The 17,408-nt window shown below is 54.1% G+C and overlaps 2 protein-coding genes across 2 annotated transcripts; one reads left to right on the plus strand and one right to left on the minus strand.

The window, feature by feature from the left end:
• Positions 1-2,053: 2,053 nt before the first annotated feature.
• LOC140605415 (ubiquitin carboxyl-terminal hydrolase 17-like protein 6) lies at positions 2,054-3,661 on the minus strand. The gene has a single exon (XM_072777673.1). The coding sequence runs from the start codon at positions 3,659-3,661 to the stop codon at positions 2,054-2,056; it is 1,608 nt and encodes a 535-aa protein (XP_072633774.1).
• Positions 3,662-12,962: 9,301 nt separating this feature from the next.
• LOC140604586 (ral guanine nucleotide dissociation stimulator-like) lies at positions 12,963-16,888 on the plus strand. The gene is made up of 6 exons (XM_072775820.1): positions 12,963-13,160; positions 13,547-13,657; positions 14,260-14,453; positions 15,009-15,065; positions 15,965-16,158; positions 16,398-16,888. Exons 1-6 carry the CDS (start codon positions 13,023-13,025, stop codon positions 16,718-16,720), a joined length of 1,017 nt encoding a protein of 338 aa, XP_072631921.1. The 5' UTR covers positions 12,963-13,022; the 3' UTR covers positions 16,721-16,888.
• Positions 16,889-17,408: the final 520 nt, after the last annotated feature.

Raw genomic sequence — 17,408 nt, forward strand, 5'->3', positions numbered from 1 at the left:
CCCTATATTGAGCCAGTGAGTAGGAGTGAGAAATTCCCATGGGGGGAGGATATGAATTTGAGCTGCAGGTGACCTAGAGGTGGCTGTGGAATTCCACTCAGGGGAAGCAGGCAAAGAAGGCTCTGTGAGGAGCCGGCCTGGAAATAAAACAACTGTTTCAAGGTTCTGAAATACTGGGGAGAAAAAGCCTGCACACCAAATCATATGTGGGAATTTTTTATTAAGAATAAAAAACCACACAACTTCATAATAACATTTTAGAGCAAAAACAAACAAAGCAGATGCAATATTCTGCATAACAATTTCAGAGAAATAATATCAACAAGTACAGAAAATGTCTTCTAGGAGAAAACATGGTGTAATTTGCAGAACTCTGGATGGGATCTTTTTCTAAATCAGAAATTCAGACATTTATAAAACAATTTCAGATTAACTTGTTAATTTCTGTTTACAACCAAGTTACAAATTGCCAGGATGATTTCCCTACATTTGTTAGAAAATGGATTTCACTAAGACAAACTTGACATTCCGGATTGGGAAGCATGCTTTGACAGTCCTATAGATTTACCTAACGAAAAACTGTAGCATCTGTGAAGTGGGGGGAGTGTATGTGTAGGCGCACAAAAGCAGGACACTCAGCACGTGGTGGACTTGACCGTTTCCATCCAGTTCAGCGGAGTAATTGCTGGTTCACCACAACAGTCCAGGTGGAGACATATCCTCATTCCCACAGACACCTCCTCAGGGTCCTCTGCTGTGGAGGACAAGTCCCCGAGTCCATGAGCTGTCTCATTCCCTATGACAGTCTTCAGAGGACGGGGATACCTGCAGGTCCTCTTACGGAACTCTTGGCAAGACATGCACACAGGTTCCCTCACTTTTTATGACACAGTAAACTGTATTGGTCAAAAGAAACACAATTTCCAGACATGAAAGAAACCCTGACACTTTATATCTCTAATCTGTTTTTGTTACATGAAAATCTAAAAAAAAAAAGCGTGATTTCTTCTGCACAGATCCTATTGTCCCTTACTCTCCAGTAAGGGTGCATGTCCAAGTTTGAATACAGAGTGAAAATAACATTATGATGTGATGTTACAACTGCACATCTACGGTCACACTCAGAGGCGTTTGCTGGTCATGCAATAATTTCCATTCTACAAAGAACTTGTCAAACTCCTCTGTAAGAAATGAAATGATAACACAGAACACCTATAACCTGACCTCAAAAAGCTTTTGCTAGATTCATGAACTTGGCACTGTTTTCCAGAGGTATCAACCCAGGTCCAAATTTGAATTTGAACTGGTCTGAAATCCAGAGTCCACTGCTTCTGGGTCAGGAGGTGCCACAGAGCAGATGGTAGCAAAATAGTCATAAAAAGTTATGTTCAGTGGGAGGCTGGGCATTTCCCTTTGGAATAAGAGCCCTTGTTAGTTTGCTTCTCTTCAGTCTTAATGTGGGAGAGAGTGAAGGGAACATAATAAAATCACTGTGGTTCAATCAGGTCTGGATGCAGTTATTGCCCCAAAAGTAAGCACTTAATTTCCTTCCTACAATTTCCAAGCATTGACCAAGACACATCGCTAGCAAGACCCAATACATACTTATGTGTTCAGACAAAATTCTTTCAATATAAATAGAAGAAAAGCATTGGGAAGTGGGGAGCATGATGAGAGGGTCAAACATACTGACTTCAACCCCAGGTCCTCAGCATCATATCCACTCTCAACCCTGACTGCTCACTGCCTCTCACCTGCAAGTGGCCCCCACTCTCCACAAGGCTGAAGGAGAGGCAGGTTCCTCGATACACCCCATATGAAATCCACACTATCCCAATATAAGATCATGACAAAGACCCAGGTTTAAATATCAGTGTCTCCTAGTTTCAGTTGAAGGCCATATCCCATGAACACACCAGATAGATGGTTCTTCCATACATACAGAACACACACTTCACATAACACAAAATATTTCCAGTATGGGTCTGTGTTCGGGTTTGGAGTGTGTGAGTGACGCTGTGTGTATGGGTGTGTGCGCCCATGTGCACCAAAGTTAGGAGACACATCCCTGGACTGCTTCCCCAGAACTCTGTCCCTTCTTGCTCGTCCTCTTGGTAGGTCGGGCTCTCCCTGGCACACGCGGGACTTTGGCCACGTCCCCGGCCACCTGAGGTGGGAGCATCCCAGCCGCAGTGGTGAGCAGGTCGACGGTCTGCTGAGGATGATTCTTCGGCATCTCAGGTCTGTATTTGGAGTGGTGAAGGATGACTGCGTTCGCAGGAAGAGCAATTTCTCTTCTCCTGACATTAAGTTCAGGCTTAGGGCGGTTGCATTCTTGGAGGCATCTCCACTGGTCTAATGTCATTTGTTGCCTTGAGGTCTCTTCCCCACGCTCCTCCAACTCAGGATGGTTCACGGAGGGATCCGTTGCCGGCTCTCCTGAGGCCTCACCCACCACCGTGGGGTCTGCCTCGGGAGATGCGAGTCCTCCCTCCTCGACTGACTCCCTCCCAAGGTCTCTCTCCAGATCAGTCTTCTGCATATAAAAGAGGACATAGGCAGGTTGGCGCAGCGCGCAAGTCACATCACAGGCGCTGACCTTAGCATCATCCATTTTATACCACTGGCCATTTCCTGCCTTTACAAAACAGAAGTAATGTCCGCTGTGGCAACTCCTCCCAGCGTGCACCAGCACGGCATAGAGCACATAAACCAAGGGTCCTGCCCTCTGCTCAGACAGGTAGTGTTGCATGTCAAGGCGCTCAGGATATTGCACCTCCTTAGTCATTTTGTTGCCTGTCAAGTCTGAGAATCGTCTCAAGACCAGGATGAGGACCTTCGGGGAAGTGTGCAAAGTCAACACCTTGGACGCAGGCACCTTCTCCAGACACTTACTACAATGGTAGGCATTTTCACCTTCCAGCAGTTCGGGCTTCACCAACTGCTCCAAAGCTTGGCTGACGCTGTGAGCATCCCCGATGTCCAGGCTGATGTCCAGGTAAGGTTCCAGAGTGCTCGAAATGCCTTGGCAGTGGAGACACTGGATTTGAGACCTCCAGTACCCCCCAAAGAGTTGCTGGATGAGGGTGCTGTCCTGAGGACACTCAGGGTCTGAGAGCTTGTCCTCAGGCAAGCATGCTTGCTGCATTGCATCCAGAATGAACATGAGATACTCATGGGCATCTTCCTGCTTGTGTCTGTGGAAGGCGGCGAGCAGGAGTGGCAGGGGCCGGAGCACACGTCCAGGATGGCAGAGAACCCGCATCAGGTGAGCCTGCAGGGTACACAGCATGCAGGATGTCTGCCTCCTACAGGTGGTCCCGTGCTGCTGGGACAGCATGTAGCTGGCGAGGGGCTCTGTGTAGGTCAGACACTGTAGGGTCGCATTCACATAGCAAGTGTTGCCCATGTTCTGAAGCCCGGCTCCCACCTGGGAAAGGCTCTTCCAACTCAGAGGCGTCTTGGTGGGAGGCAGCCCTGCTGATGCGGGAGCCAACGGGTCAGTCGGGGAGGAGAGCGTCTTTGATGCAGGAGATGTCCTCTCGGGCACAGAGGGTCCTCCGTGGACTTCAGCACCGCCTCTCCTTGACCAGTATGACTGGGGTTTGGGAGAGGCGCTGAACTGAGGCTCCTCTGAGGGGTGGAGGTGGGCAGCCTCCATGTCTGCAGAAACAGTGTCCACAAGATACATTCAACCAGGAGCTTCAGGTCGCAAAGGGATGCTCCTCTCACTGAGCCGTTTTCAAATGGCAGATAGTGAACCTCACCTCCACCTTTATGGCTTTTGGGCCCTGGGATAAGGCACAAAGTCCTCTAATCCACTCTAATTGCTTGATTGGATTACGGGATTTGGGTGTGGTCCCTCCCTGACGGAGACCATTCAGGTCAGCCCAGCTCCTATTCTTGCCTCCCACAACAGGCAACTTTCAGATTATTCTCAACCACCTCAACTGTCCCTGCACCTTTCTCAACAGAATTTGTTCAGAGTTTCTATGTTCAGAGGAAACCTTTTTGAATGTCCTTTCCTTTGAGTAACCCCAAGGGAGCCAAGGAGTGTTAGACGTTAGTGCTCTAGGACAGGGAAGATCACTTTCCCAAAGGAGCTCAGGTATCACATAGGAACTCGTTCTCCTCACCAGCAGAATGTTTGTAGCTGAAACCAATTATTTGGGAATATGGCATCCATTGCTTGGCTTCTCCACTTCTATCTCTCTGGACTATGATTCCAATCTACAAAGATTGTGAATGTTTTGATGAATACCAGTTTCTGCCTTGGTGTGGCCCGGGTCCACCACAACAGGAATTCTCTCACTGGTTTAATGTTTTTGGGAAACACTCCTTTGAAACTCCCTTTCCTACAAGAGTCTATATCCTAAATCCAGTGTTTATATGCCTCATTTTACCTGTACAAGACCGCGGGACCTTGAACACATAGCACCAAGCACCAGATGCCCGGTAACACACTGGGGTGCAACCTTCCTTCCCCTTGCCTTGGGCTCCAGGAGGCTGAAGGAGAATGTGGAGCCGGGGAGTCAGCGGGGCCAGCGGCACCAGGCTGGGCTGTTGAACCAGGCTGAGAGGGAGAAGGCAGGGAGACGAAGGTGAGGAATGGGGCTTGTGACCCAAACGCCAGGGCTGATATGACAGACCCCGAGTCCGTGTGCATGCACAGTGTGCAGGGCGACTGCGGGCAGAGCCAGGCAGGGCGAGGCAGCCAGAGGAGCTCCCAGGCTAAGAGGGGCCACATTTGGGTGATGGAGCTGTCCCTGCTGATTTGGTGTGGGGTTTGTGGCTGGAGCAGTGTCCCTGCACCAGTGAATGTATGGAGCTTGGCACATGCCAAGGCAGACCCTTTCAGACTCTGTATGTAAGAAACTGCCTGGACGACCTGTTCAGCTCCCTGTAGTAGGACGAGGGGCAGAGGTGGGCGTAGATTGGCTGAGGACGGAAAGGACCAGGTTGGCCCAAGCCCCAAGCAGGTGTCCGGCTGGAAGCCAGGGAAGGGAGTTCCTACTCCTTTCCCTGCTTTGATTTCTCGTGCAGGCAAGAAGCCGAGCAGAGGAAGGCCCTGCTCCACAGGTTCCCCAGGAGACCCCAGGAGGGGCAGAAGCGCACCTGGAAGGAAGACACGGAATCTTGTGACTATGTGAGGGTGAGTGTGCGCTGCTTCCCGGACTGTGCCCTTGGGGACTCCCTGGGCTCCATGGGCCTCCTGGTGGAAGCGGGGCTCCACTTCCTCTCTGACCAGTGGCAGTTGAGTAGGGTGGATTTGCACCCAGTTTTCCCTTGGTGCCCATGATGTAGCCTCCCACCTTCTATGTGTGTGAACACTGGCTGTTTGACGTGTGAAGGTCATTGGCGGGCACTCCTGGAGCACATACCAACCTCAGAGAAGAACAGGCCGCTGTCCTTTGTGACACATCATCCCACACTGCCCATCCCCACTCAGGAGCTCCCACCATGACTCTCCAGCAGCAGGACTCCTATCTCCTCATGAGCAGAGAGGATGGAAGCGCTGGTCCAATGGAGGAAGCATCGCTGTGAGGCAGGATTTTGCGTGTCCCCCCCATGTCTCAAGGGCATCAACAGCATCCTGTCAGGCCTTTGTTCTGGACGAGCCCTGCAGCCAGATTCCCTACTCCTAGGTCAACAGATCCCAACTCTTTCTTTCCCTGTTCCGGGGGAGGGGGTGGTTACTAGGGTCCTGGCCATTTGTTGGTTTCTTTCTTTCTTTCCTGAATGTTCATTTTGCCTTGGTGCCGGGGCCAAACTCATGGAGTCCTGTGTGTTCTCTTTTCCCACAGTGTCCACACATGCCGATGCCCGTCTACACCACCAGGAGGCCTTCTATCCCTGAGCCTGCCCTGCTGATGGAACCACGTACTCAGCCCCCTGACATAAGACTCCCGTCCCATTCCACCTCTCATCTCAGAAGCCCTAAAGTTAGCCTCAGCCCACCTGGTGGACCTCGGGGTGCCCAGCAAGTGCCGATCACTGACACCCCTCTGCCGGCTCGCCAACCCTGTGTCAGGGCTGACAGCCTGGTTGTGCAGCAGAGAGCCAAGAGGCCCTGCAGAGTCTCCCTTGAGGGTCCCCAGGCTGGCTCCAAGGGCCATGGGCTGGGACACACCCAGGCACCACCCAAGTATCCTGAGGAGAACACCCGTCCCGCTGTCAGCAACGCATTGCAGACAATTCCCAAATGCCCCTCCAGACGCCAGGCAAGAAATGTGCCCAGATGCCCCTAGACAGGTCCCAGAACTCCCGAAAAAAACCGGGATGGAGGCCCTCCCAGCACACCTGCAGGATCATTGAGGAAGCCCCTCTAGGGATATTGGGGAGTCTGTGTCCTCCAGGAAGCAGACGTGCCCATGGATGCACAGCCCGGCCCCCGCAGACCAGGAAGACACCTGCCCTCCATCCAAGCAAGGGCCCCCAGCCCACACCTGCCACACCTCACCTGGGAACGCTGCAGCCGTGCACCGAGCCCCCACGGCCGCCCTCTGCGCGGGCCCCCACTCAGCCCCTGAGAATGGTCTTCACCAGATTGAACAGAAGCTGCTGGAGCTCCCGGTTCCTCACAGCTCCCTCATTCCTTCCTCCCGAGAAGCCAGGCCCTGCTCAGGGCCCTCCTGCCCCCCACCTGTCGGACGGAGCCTGTGTCTGTGGCCCCTGGAGTGTCCTCCACGGTGACCTACAGGTGTCCTCATCCTCAGAAGACAGTGAGAGCAAATGAGCCAGCTCCTGGCCTCGGACATTATCCTCCACCCCAAGCACCCTGAGGGGGTGACTGCGGACCTGAGGACGTGGCCCCTCCTGGACTGATATGGGGAATCAGCACTTGCTCAGCTCCTTTGCATGGGAATCCTGGGTCCACAGCCTGCTGCCTCTCATGCTCCTTGATAGGTTCAGGGGATACGTAGACATTGAGGGTCTCCTGCACACCCAGTGTTCTGCGTGAAGTACTAGCCAGGCAATGTGGATCCCTGAGCATCCAGTATGGGTGCCATGTGCTCCACATGGGGCCGCGGTCGCACATGGTCTGTAATGGGATGAGTTGACAGTTTCATTCTTTATATATCCTGAAACCCACTTCAATGTTGGGTAATGATGCTTCCTTTCAGAGGCCTGAGCATGGAGATTTATCTCTCTCCAGATGATTTCCTAAGAAGGCAAAGTTTGACTAGTGGGCATGTAATGGTCCAAATAGCACAGTACCCAGGACTGGGTAGTTCCCTCTGACTGTCTGTCTTTCTCTCTCTGTCCCTCATTCTCAGGCATATCTCTGAAGTGAGCCAATGGAAACAATACAACACCATGTGATACCAAACCAAATGAAACTCAGCAAAACCAAACCAACCCAAACGAAACCAAACCAAAGCACATCCATAGTTGTGTCGTGAGGATTTCTTTTTTAGGAAAAACAACTGACTGCTCTTTCCTCACTCCAGAGCTCCTGTTCAAGGGTGTTCCCTCTCTCTGTGCATATGGAGGGTAGAGGAGCTCCTCGATGTGCACACTAGGCTTTTAAAAGTCAGAGGGCAGTAGAGAAGCCACGGTGTGGGATCCTTCTCCCACCCTCAAGCCCTAAGTAACTCCCATTCATGCAATCATTATGTGACCCGGGTCAGATTCTGGTCCCTGGAGCCTCAGGCCCCTGTCTCATTCCATGAAAGCTGCCCTATTGCTGCCTCATGGCTTCAGAGGAAAATGCAGCTTCCTGGGCACTCAAGGGATGCATGCCACAACAGAAATATTCCCTACTTTCTGGAAGCCTATGAGGATCCCAGGGGTCCAAGGGTAGGAAGGCCTATCCTCACAGGGGATGTCGGGATTGGAGCTAGTGAAGTAGCCTAAGGATCCTTGGACCTGCAGGTGTATAGGGCACAGGGGTGAGGATGCAGGCAGGCTTGAGCAAAGGGCCTTCAGGCTGGGCTCTCCAGCAGAACTGGCACTTCATGTGCTTGAAGGGGATTTGGTCCATGTGCCCAGGGAGACCAGGGAGAAAGGCTAGCGGAAGAAGGTCTGAGCAGGCCTGTGCTCTCCCCTCTAGTCACCTCACGTGTCTTTTCTTCCCTGCCATCAAAACACCAAACCAAAGCAAACCAGACCAAATCTATCTTCCCAATGGAAAATCCACTCTCATCCAGATATGGAGGAAGACAGAGTTATCTGGACAAGCTGGCATAGGTTATGGATATACCATGAGCCTGAGACACTAAATCTCAAATTGTCAAGAAGCAAAACTTATATATGGAGAACAATAAAATTCATTCCAGTGACAAGAACCAAACATAAAGAATGTATCTATAAAATATGAGTGTAAAAAATTGAAGTTACCAAATGTCTTAAAATCCAAGAGTTGAGAAAACACGAAACCAGTGGAAAAGGGGAAAAAGACAAAAAAGCATCACGGAATTTTAAACTGCAGATATAGGAATCATTAGATGAACAGTCACATTCTCTATACTGTGTTGTCCCCACCTGGAATACGCAGCCCTTTGATGTCCATACACATGGTGTTCATGGCATCTTGTGAGCTGATCTCCTGGGGGAGGGGCCTGCTGCACTGATGCTCAGGGTCTGTTCCTGGTCCGGTTTACACGTCCCCTTGTCTCGGGGCTGGGCTCACTGTGAGCTCTTTCTGGTTTTCCTGCGTGGCTTTGTTCCCTGAAAGCCCCCTGTGCCTCTTTAGGAGACCAACACGAAATGGCTGGAATCTGATCTCCAGCCTGAGAGCAGAAAGATCAGGGTCCCGCTCTTCAGTAAGCACTCAGGGCCAAGCAGGAGTCACTGGGGTGTGCCAGATGCTGCAGACGCCTGTGGTGGGCGCCCAGACCAGTCTGCCAGAAGAGAGAGGGTTGCCCTGTTACTGTTCCTTCCAGGGTCTCTGCACTGAGAGCTGTCCCCCGGTGGTGCACCTACACTCTCTGCCTATCCCAGGGGAAGGGGCAGGGTCCCCACTTCCCTGTCCTTTGCAGGATTCCCATGTGGAGAGTGGTCAGCCGATTAGGCAAAGTGGTTCCAGTTTTAGGGCCAACTGAGCTGTGAGGCACCTTGCACTCTTGTTGGCCATGACCAGTGTCCACACCCCAAGGCTTGGGAACTCCACCCCCGTGGGCACCCCCATTCTTTCTGGGACTCTGAGAATTCTGAGACACTGTGTCCAGAGTAGTGTCTGCCCATTTCACCACCTGAGCTCATTTCAGGCAAGGTTGTGTCTCACCGGATCAGATTGCTAAGGCAGATTGAAATGTGGGCTCTGTGGCCCTTCCCTTTCCCGATTCTGGGGTGCGTAAACTGCCCGCCCTGCCATTCACCTTCTGATATATCACTTTGGATTCACGTCTCGCATCTCCCACCTTGCAGAGGGTGGTCGCTTTTCTACTGAAGAGTTCCAGCAATTCTTTTATTAAACGTCAGGTGGGATTCCTACCTTTTCACAACGATCGGATAGCATCTACCTACCGTCAAGGATCCAGCTGAGCGGAGGTCCCCAGTTTTCGACAATCTTGCCCCTTCACTATCTTATTTCTTTGCAATTGTAATTTTGCCAGTGTTTTACACAGTTGAGCTCACTGAATTTTTAAATATATTTATTCTTGCGATAACAATAATCAATTATCTCAGGTTCCTCGGGGAGTTGGTACATACACAAAGCCTAATATATTCAGTAAGTAATTATGAAAATACAAGTATTGTGATGAATCAATTTTGAGTTTATGATGTGCAGAGTAACAGGGTTAGAGGATGACAATACCTTATTTCAAATCCAACAGTAGATACGGATGCATTTATCGGAAGCCGGAACGCCCACCGTCCTCCTAATTTCTGTTAAATGCACCGAATCCTATTTGGGAATTTTCAAATCGGATATAGAATACGCTTCTTGCTCAACTGTTGTTTAACTGATGTAGCAGGATCTGATGACTCTACCTTTGCTTATTTAATAGAGGATGCTCAGGCATAGCTGGTGGTTTTCCTATCCTGAGGAATCCACACACATGTAGAGAAAGTATCCTCTTCTCTTTTATAACGTAAAATAAATATGTGTCACTTGCTTCAAAAAGTTAAAATACATTGACACCAGACCTAATGAGGTATGAATACATGTGGAAAACCATTTGACTTTCTAATACAGCATTTATAATCATTCCTTTATGTATGGATGTGTGTATTCTTTGAGTATCTGTGTGTGTTGGGGGTTTGTTTCAGGAAAGAGGGTCTACCTGGAGGAAGAGCAGACCTTGCCCATCCCACACCCCTGTCCTCCAAAGCCCCAACTACCCTGAAAATTCTAGTGATGAGTGACCTGTCACTCTTCCTGAAATTTTCTCTCTCCGACAACAATCATGTCTAAGTCGAGTTGTGACTCTGAGCCTGGGCTGTGGATCTCCTCCTAAATAGTTCTCTCTGTGCCCTGAAATCCTGTGTCAGTCATTCTGGCTGGAGCCGCTTTGGAAAACCAACCATCCTCTACAGCCCTGGATCCAGGAATTCTAGATGAATGAAGACTGACAAGTATTTTTGGAATTAAAGGGTTTAAATTCACAAAGTGGAGTTAGATTTTGAATGTCTACATCCAATGAAGTGTCTTTTATTGTTGATTTGATCTGAAGTGACAGGAATCTTAAGTGAAATGGCAATAGGGCAGGACACATGAATGATGAAGGAAAAAGCCACAGAAAAATCCACATATGCAAGTCAATGTGTATAAATTTCTGTATCCAAACCTCTGCTGGATTAACATCTGCATTCAGACACACACACACACACACACACGCTCACACACCCACACTATGAAAACCCACAGAATCATCCATTCAGCTCCCTGCACGCTGTGGCCAGCACCTCCCGGATGACCTTCTCCCACCTGTGCTATCCACACCTGAGCAAGTCCACCCACCTATTCCCATTGCATAGGGGAGGTCACAGGAAGGAGCCTTGCACCGTGAGCTCAGACCAGCAGAGGGCGACGCTGGCCAGCCCAAGTTGTTCCTAGGCTTCCAGGAGGACCCCACTTTGTGCAGCTGCTCAGGCTGGCAGGTGTGCAGCTCCACACTTTGGGCTGCAGCGTGTGCATTTGCTAGAGCTGCAGAGGCACGATGAGTATTGACAGAAGGTCTGGGGACGTGGTTCCCACCTTGCAACTCTAATGTTGCCACAGCTGGACACTGCCTGCTGAGGAAAGGAGAAAAATCTTTCCTGTGCTGTGCTTCCAATGCTCCGCAGTCCTTGCTCATCCCCTGTGCAGCCCCTGCACCTGGGGAAACCATGGCTTTCATTGGAAGCCTGGAGGCCCTACTGGGAGGTCAATATTGGTTTGGAAAAGAGTAGATCAGGTTGTGACCCTGTAAGTGCCAGGAAGTTTCTGATAATATTGCCCTGCGAGTAATGGGTCCTCCTGCTTCACCCCTGGCCAGGACCTTCCAAGCAGGGAAGGAGGGCTGAGGAATAGCTCTCAAGAGCAATGTTACTCCCTATCTATTTCTCCATCGACTGTGTGTCCATCTATCGCTGACGAGCCTCCCTGTCATCCATCTCTCCTCCATCATCTCTCCATCATACACCTAGAAATTTCTCATTCCTCACAATGCACATATTCACTTTCACATAATAGGAGATGAGATGACTTTCCTGCCGCTCTGCACCTGATTTCACAGAAACTACTAAGGCAGGACTGTCTTGGCCCAGTACATGGTAGTTTTTAAATGTAACTGTCTCGTGTTTTCAAATGACTTAGCCTGTGAATAAATCCATTGAAAATGACATTGGCACAGGCATGTTGACTCCTCTCTTTCCTAGAAAGTCCTGCCTGCAAGGCTGCTGCTTCCTGGTGAATAGCTCCATGTCCAAGAGAAGAGAAAAAGGAAACACAGGAGCCCCCGTTTGGACAAACACCACAATGTCCTCCATTAACCTGGTCATGAACATGTCTGCACGTGGCCTGGCCCAGAGCCTGATCCTTTGTCCTCCTGAGCGCTTGCCCCATGGCCCATAGCCTTCCCCATCGCTGTGACACAGTCAGCACACGAGCTGCACTGGAGCTTCAGTTCTGTGAAAGCAAGCGTTCCAGAAGACATAGGACAACCACCCCCTTCTGGACTCTTCTAAATAGCACATGAGATAGTGAACATGCGTGTCAGCATAGATATCATTAAATTTGGAATAATTTGTGTGGAGTCAGTCTTCTTGGATGTGTAACTCATGAATCGAAAGTTGAGGAATAGATCGGTTTTCTGAAATAGCTGCAGTTTTGAACACCTGACCCAGGGTCACAGGGCACAGAGGGTCCCATTCGGGAGCAAATCCACAACCCGAGACTCAGAATCACAACAGGAGACCAGACGACACCTTCTGCAGGGTTTGCCTTGGATTCAGGAGCCTAGGATCCTGGGAAGCTGTTGCCCATCCCTGCCCAAGGGGACTGTCACCTTCTGGGCCTCCAGAATGAGGGTACCGGTGCCCACGTGTGTGCACAGAGGACCTCGTGGACCTGGACGCATGTACACACCAAGGAAGAACGTGTGGGTGGAGGTATGTCCTGCAGGTGACACCCGCCTCCAAGGTCATAGATATGAGGCCACAGTGGCCTGGGGACATCTGGGGGAAGCACCCGCTAGGATACTCCCTGTCCCACAGTCAAGACGCCGACCATCCCCATGGGCACAACGGCTTGTTGGTGTCAAACCGGGGAAGACTGGACAGTCATGTCTGAACCCAGGCGTGTGTCCAGGCTGGGGTCCTGGGTGCACACAGTCCTTCCCTGGGGCCTGTGGACAGGGCTGCGGTCGTGTCCCTGTGTGCACAGGCCATCGCCTGCAGGGAGGGGGGAAGCATTGGCAGCACGAGCACTGCCCCTGCAGCTTCCTCCAGGAGTGGGTCAGGGAGGGGGTCCCAGGGAGTGAGGTCACTTCCGTGTCACAGAGCCCAACAGAACTTGGAACCCCCGTAACCAGGCACCCGCATCCAGTGCAGCCCCAGCTCAGGCTCACTTGGCTGGAGACATCTGCTACTGGAGGATGTTCTCTTGCTGCCGGCCCACCTCTCGGGGCTCTGGCTCCCAGGAACCCCGGGGGAGCCGCTTGTTCCAATGCTGTAGGCATTGGCTCCAGGATAGATACCAAGGCGTCAGGGCGGTGATCCGGAGGCGCCGTCAGGTAACACAGCGCAGGCCAGGCCAGGCCCCCTGTGCCACCATCCTGGGAGCCTCATCCCCTCCTCCTCAGGTTCAGGGTACCAGGAATGTGTGGGCAGGTCCCATGCAGGCTGGGGGACGCTGCAGGGCGGCACATTCCCCGGGGATTCCTTCAGGGTCACCATGATGTCACAGTGGGCAGGGGGGAAACAGGGTTCCTGAGGTCCTCTACCCCCCCCGGAGTCACCCCGAGGCCCTGCAGCCACATCCCTTTCCTCTCTCCAGGGGCGGTGGGTGCCGCCTGCGCTGTGGTGTGTCTGGGTGGAGGCAGCTGGGGGTGCGGCCCAGGCGAGGGGGCCAGACCAGGCGCTGAGGCCTCCTGCCTGACTGCCGGCACTGTCTCCACAGAGCTCCACCCGGGACATGGGGCGCGAGCGGGAGGAAGGGGTCGTCTGCCCCACCGCCTCCAGGAGCAGGGAGGTGCCCTGCGCAGCTAACAGAGGCCAGCGCGGGCTCAGGGTGAGTGCAGGGGCTGGGACCCCCGACACCCGGGCCCTGATGTGGCAGGAAGGGCACCGGGTCCCAGAAGCCAGCCTGCTACCCCCTGGGCCCCCCGACACTCCTGCTCCCACATGAGTCTGGATCCCCTCCTCCCCACACCTGCCCCCATGGCCCTGCCCCTGCCAGGGCCAGATGCAGAGTCCCTGCGCACAGATGTGTGGGAACATCAGAATAGAGCCCTCAGGGGAGGCCTGGTCGCCCGGCGGTTAGCGCCTGCCTTCCGCCAGGCCTGATCTCCGAGGCCCGGGATCGAGCCCCGCCTGGGCTCCCTGCACGGGCTGCTTCTTCCTCCGTCTGTGTGGCTGCCTCTCTCGGTCTCTCTCTCTGTGTCTCTTGAGGTCCTCGTATTGATCCAAATATTTTGAACATTTATCCTCTGAGATTGTTTCTCTATTGCATAGTTGGTCCTGTTTGTGTAAGAGACAGGCAGGGAGCTTGAGCGGGAGAGGGAGCCCCAGCTCCTCAAGCCCACGGGGCCCCAGCGCAGGGCCTGCCGGGGCGGGATCCCAGGTCTCCTGGTGGCTCCCTGCAGGCTGCACGTCCCCTCTGTCCCACCTCAGGGTGCTGGGGCCGCGGCCAGGAAGGGGCATCAGATTGTCCCGAAGAAGCTCAGCCGGACGGAGCTGCTGGGGCACGAAGACCGACAACTGCTGCTCGCCTTGCAGCGCAGGGACGTCATCTCCATTTGCAGCTTCTTAGACGAGTATCGTGGATTCGCCACCACGGAGGAGGTGCTGGACCTGCTGTTCACCGAGTGAGCACCTGCCCCTCCGCAGCCCAGGGCTGTGCCACCTGCTGCTGGGGAGGCTGGGGATGGTGTGAGCTTCCCGGCCTCGGGCTGCTCCCCCGCCTGGAGCAGGGTCCCCCAGGGCCTAGCGGGGTCCTGGAGGGCAGCCCCGGGTCAGCCAGAGGGTCTGTGCCTGTGCTCAGCAGCTGTCTTCCTCCCCCATCATGAGGCCTGGGCCTCCTCCACCCCGTCACCAGGGTCCTGAGCGGCCTGTTTCCCATTTGAAAGGGAGGTTTGAGAGTCTATCGGGGGTCTGTGTCCTTGGGCAACCAGACCGGGGGACCCCGGGGCACCCCGGGCCCACTCGGTTATGGGCCATGGGCCTTGCCGAGCCCTTTCATGCTCAAGCCTTCAGGAGGCCCCAGCAGGTGCGGACACTTCTCCGGGAGCTGCCCGTGGCCCCACGCACAGAGCTGACGGCCCCCGGGGCTCCGGCCTAGTCAGGGGTCAGAGGGTGACAGCCCCCATTATGAGAGGTCACGTCCACAGGACGATTCATGGGATGCCCCCGCCCTCCTCTAGATATGGGTACATCGTAGCTGCATGTGGTGACGACGACACGGTCCAGCGTTGGAAACTGTGAGTGACTCCGGCTCCTGCAGGAGGGCCTTCCCTCTCCAGGAGGGCAGCGAAGGGGCTGTGGGGCGGGGGGGCGGCTGCACCCTCACCTCACACATCTGCAATTCCTGTGACAGAGTAAAGGTCTAAGGCCCCTTCTGGAAAAGAGGGCAGGAGAGCCAGGATGGGGTGCGGTCTTGGTGGGAGACACTGGGACCCCTAAGGAGAACTTCTCCATGCCCCCCAACCCTCTCTCTGCCCCACACCTGGGGCCCAGAGCAGAGGGGGTGGGGAGCATCGCACTCCCCAATCTGGTGGCACCTGGACCTGGGGGCACAGCAGGTGCTCAGGAGGGCTGGTGAGGCCTCCAGACCAGGCGGCCCCCACCCTGTGGGAGATGAGAGATTAGAGTCAGTGGAAGGACACCCCCGGGGGCCCCTCTGGAGGGAGGCAGGCCAGAGCCACAGGAGGGAAGGTGGCGGTCCTGGGCGGCTCCTGGCAAGGCCTGGCAGGACACAGAGCCCGAGCCCTCCTGCCTTGGAGCTTCCCAGAGCGACAGTGTGTGCAGTGAGGGCAATGACAGGCCAGACGCCCCCAGTCCCCGGACGCCTGCCGGTGGACTCAAGGGGCAGGTGGGCAGGGACCAGGCTGAGGAGGGAGTCCCGCTTCCCCAGGAGAGACGGTGATGGTCACCCCGCTGGGCGTGGGCTCCCCAGAACAGAGGCTGCATATCAGCCCCTCCTCAGGGAGCAGGCCTGTGGCAGGCAGGTCCGCCAGGTGGCAGGGGCACAAGGAGCAGGACTGGCCTCTGACACCCCGCACGGGAGGCCGGGTCCCCGGGTCCTGCACGGCTTCCCCGGGACACCTGCATGTGACAGAGCCCTGTCTTCTGACACCTGTGCCCGCCTGTCCCTCCACAGGGCCATCTCCTGCATGCTGGAAATATGGCTGGATTATTATGGGGACGACTTTTGTCAGCTCCCCGAATTTCCCTCCCTTATGAAAATTCTGCAATTCGTAAGACAGCACATGCCAGGTTCAGACGTGGAACTCCGTGCCCGGCGTAACCTCCAGCAATTCAGACGCCTCCATACAGTGGAGCCAGAGGCTGGGGGTGAGGAGGCCTGGGGGTGACTGAGCTGGGGACAGGGTGGGCCCCGCCGATCCAGCCTCCATGCAGCTGGGCTGGGAGCAGGGGGTGGGCTCACACTTCACCCCACGGGCTGCAGCCTGGGGACACCTCCCAGGGCTCATGCCCTCACGCACGTGGAGCAGTGGGAAGAGTGGTCTTGACTTGGGAGGCATGTGGAACGTCCGTCCTAATGGGGATACTTTGCCTTCCTGGAGCTACAGCTTCAGCCCAAGGAAAACACCCTGAAGCAGCTCAGGAGCAAGTCCCAGCTCTGACCGTGGGGACTGCTGCCCCATCGGGGCCTGCGGGGATCCAGGCCGTCCCGGCTGCTGGGGCTGAGGGCTCGGCCCGCGCTGAAGCGCCCGCTGGGGAGGTGAAGCCCCTGCAGATAGTGGTCACTGCTCTAGTTCACTGCTCCGCCCTGGAGGAGCCCCCTGCACCCGCGGCCACCCCAGAGGAGGAGCAGGCCCCGGCACCTGCAATCGGGGTCCCCAGAGTGCCAGAGCCGCCACCTGCATCTGGAACAACTGGCTTCGACCCCTGAGCTCGCCCCAGCTCCCAACGCAGGGCTCGTGGTGGCTGCAGCCCAACGGAGGCTTGCCCTCCCCTGGCATTTCACTGTTTCTATATTTTCCATTTTTCTTTAACCTTTAACCTGTATAATGGCTTATGAGTTTTATTGTAATAAAGGATAAGTTAACTTCACACAAAATTGACTCTGATGGTTTTAAATGCTACATTGTACTTAGGTCAATCACAGTGTGGCAGGCTCGGAGCCCAGGGCACCGGGGGACACAGCCCAGGATCCGGTGCTCCCCTGGGAAAGGCAGAGGACGGGAGGACACAGGACATCAGGTCACTCCTGCCGCCGGGCCGCGGCAAAATTTTGAGGGTACTCAGGCCCCTGCTAATTTGTTTTCCAGTATTTTTGGATTGCAAGAGCAGTTGCAGGGCACCCAAATGACATTAGAAATTTTATGCGGGCTCTAGTGAGGCAAGGAGGGTTGTGTGACTCTCCCAGGTCTACAGGGAATGGTGCTGATCTCTGGACGGAACGTGTACATTTTTCTAGGATCTGCCAACCTGGGGACATTATCCACTTGGCTTCCCTGCCCTCATGGAGGGTATATGCCTCAGGAGAGGAATGTGGAACATGCTGAGAGGGTTTCCGCATGAAAGGAAACCAAGCAGTGGAGTGGGAGAACTGTAGCCTCGTTGTGTAAAAGTCTTCT

The sequence above is a fragment of the Canis lupus genome, chromosome 15 (genome assembly GCF_048164855.1).
Source record: "Canis lupus baileyi chromosome 15, mCanLup2.hap1, whole genome shotgun sequence".
Taxonomy (NCBI): domain Eukaryota; kingdom Metazoa; phylum Chordata; class Mammalia; order Carnivora; family Canidae; genus Canis; species Canis lupus.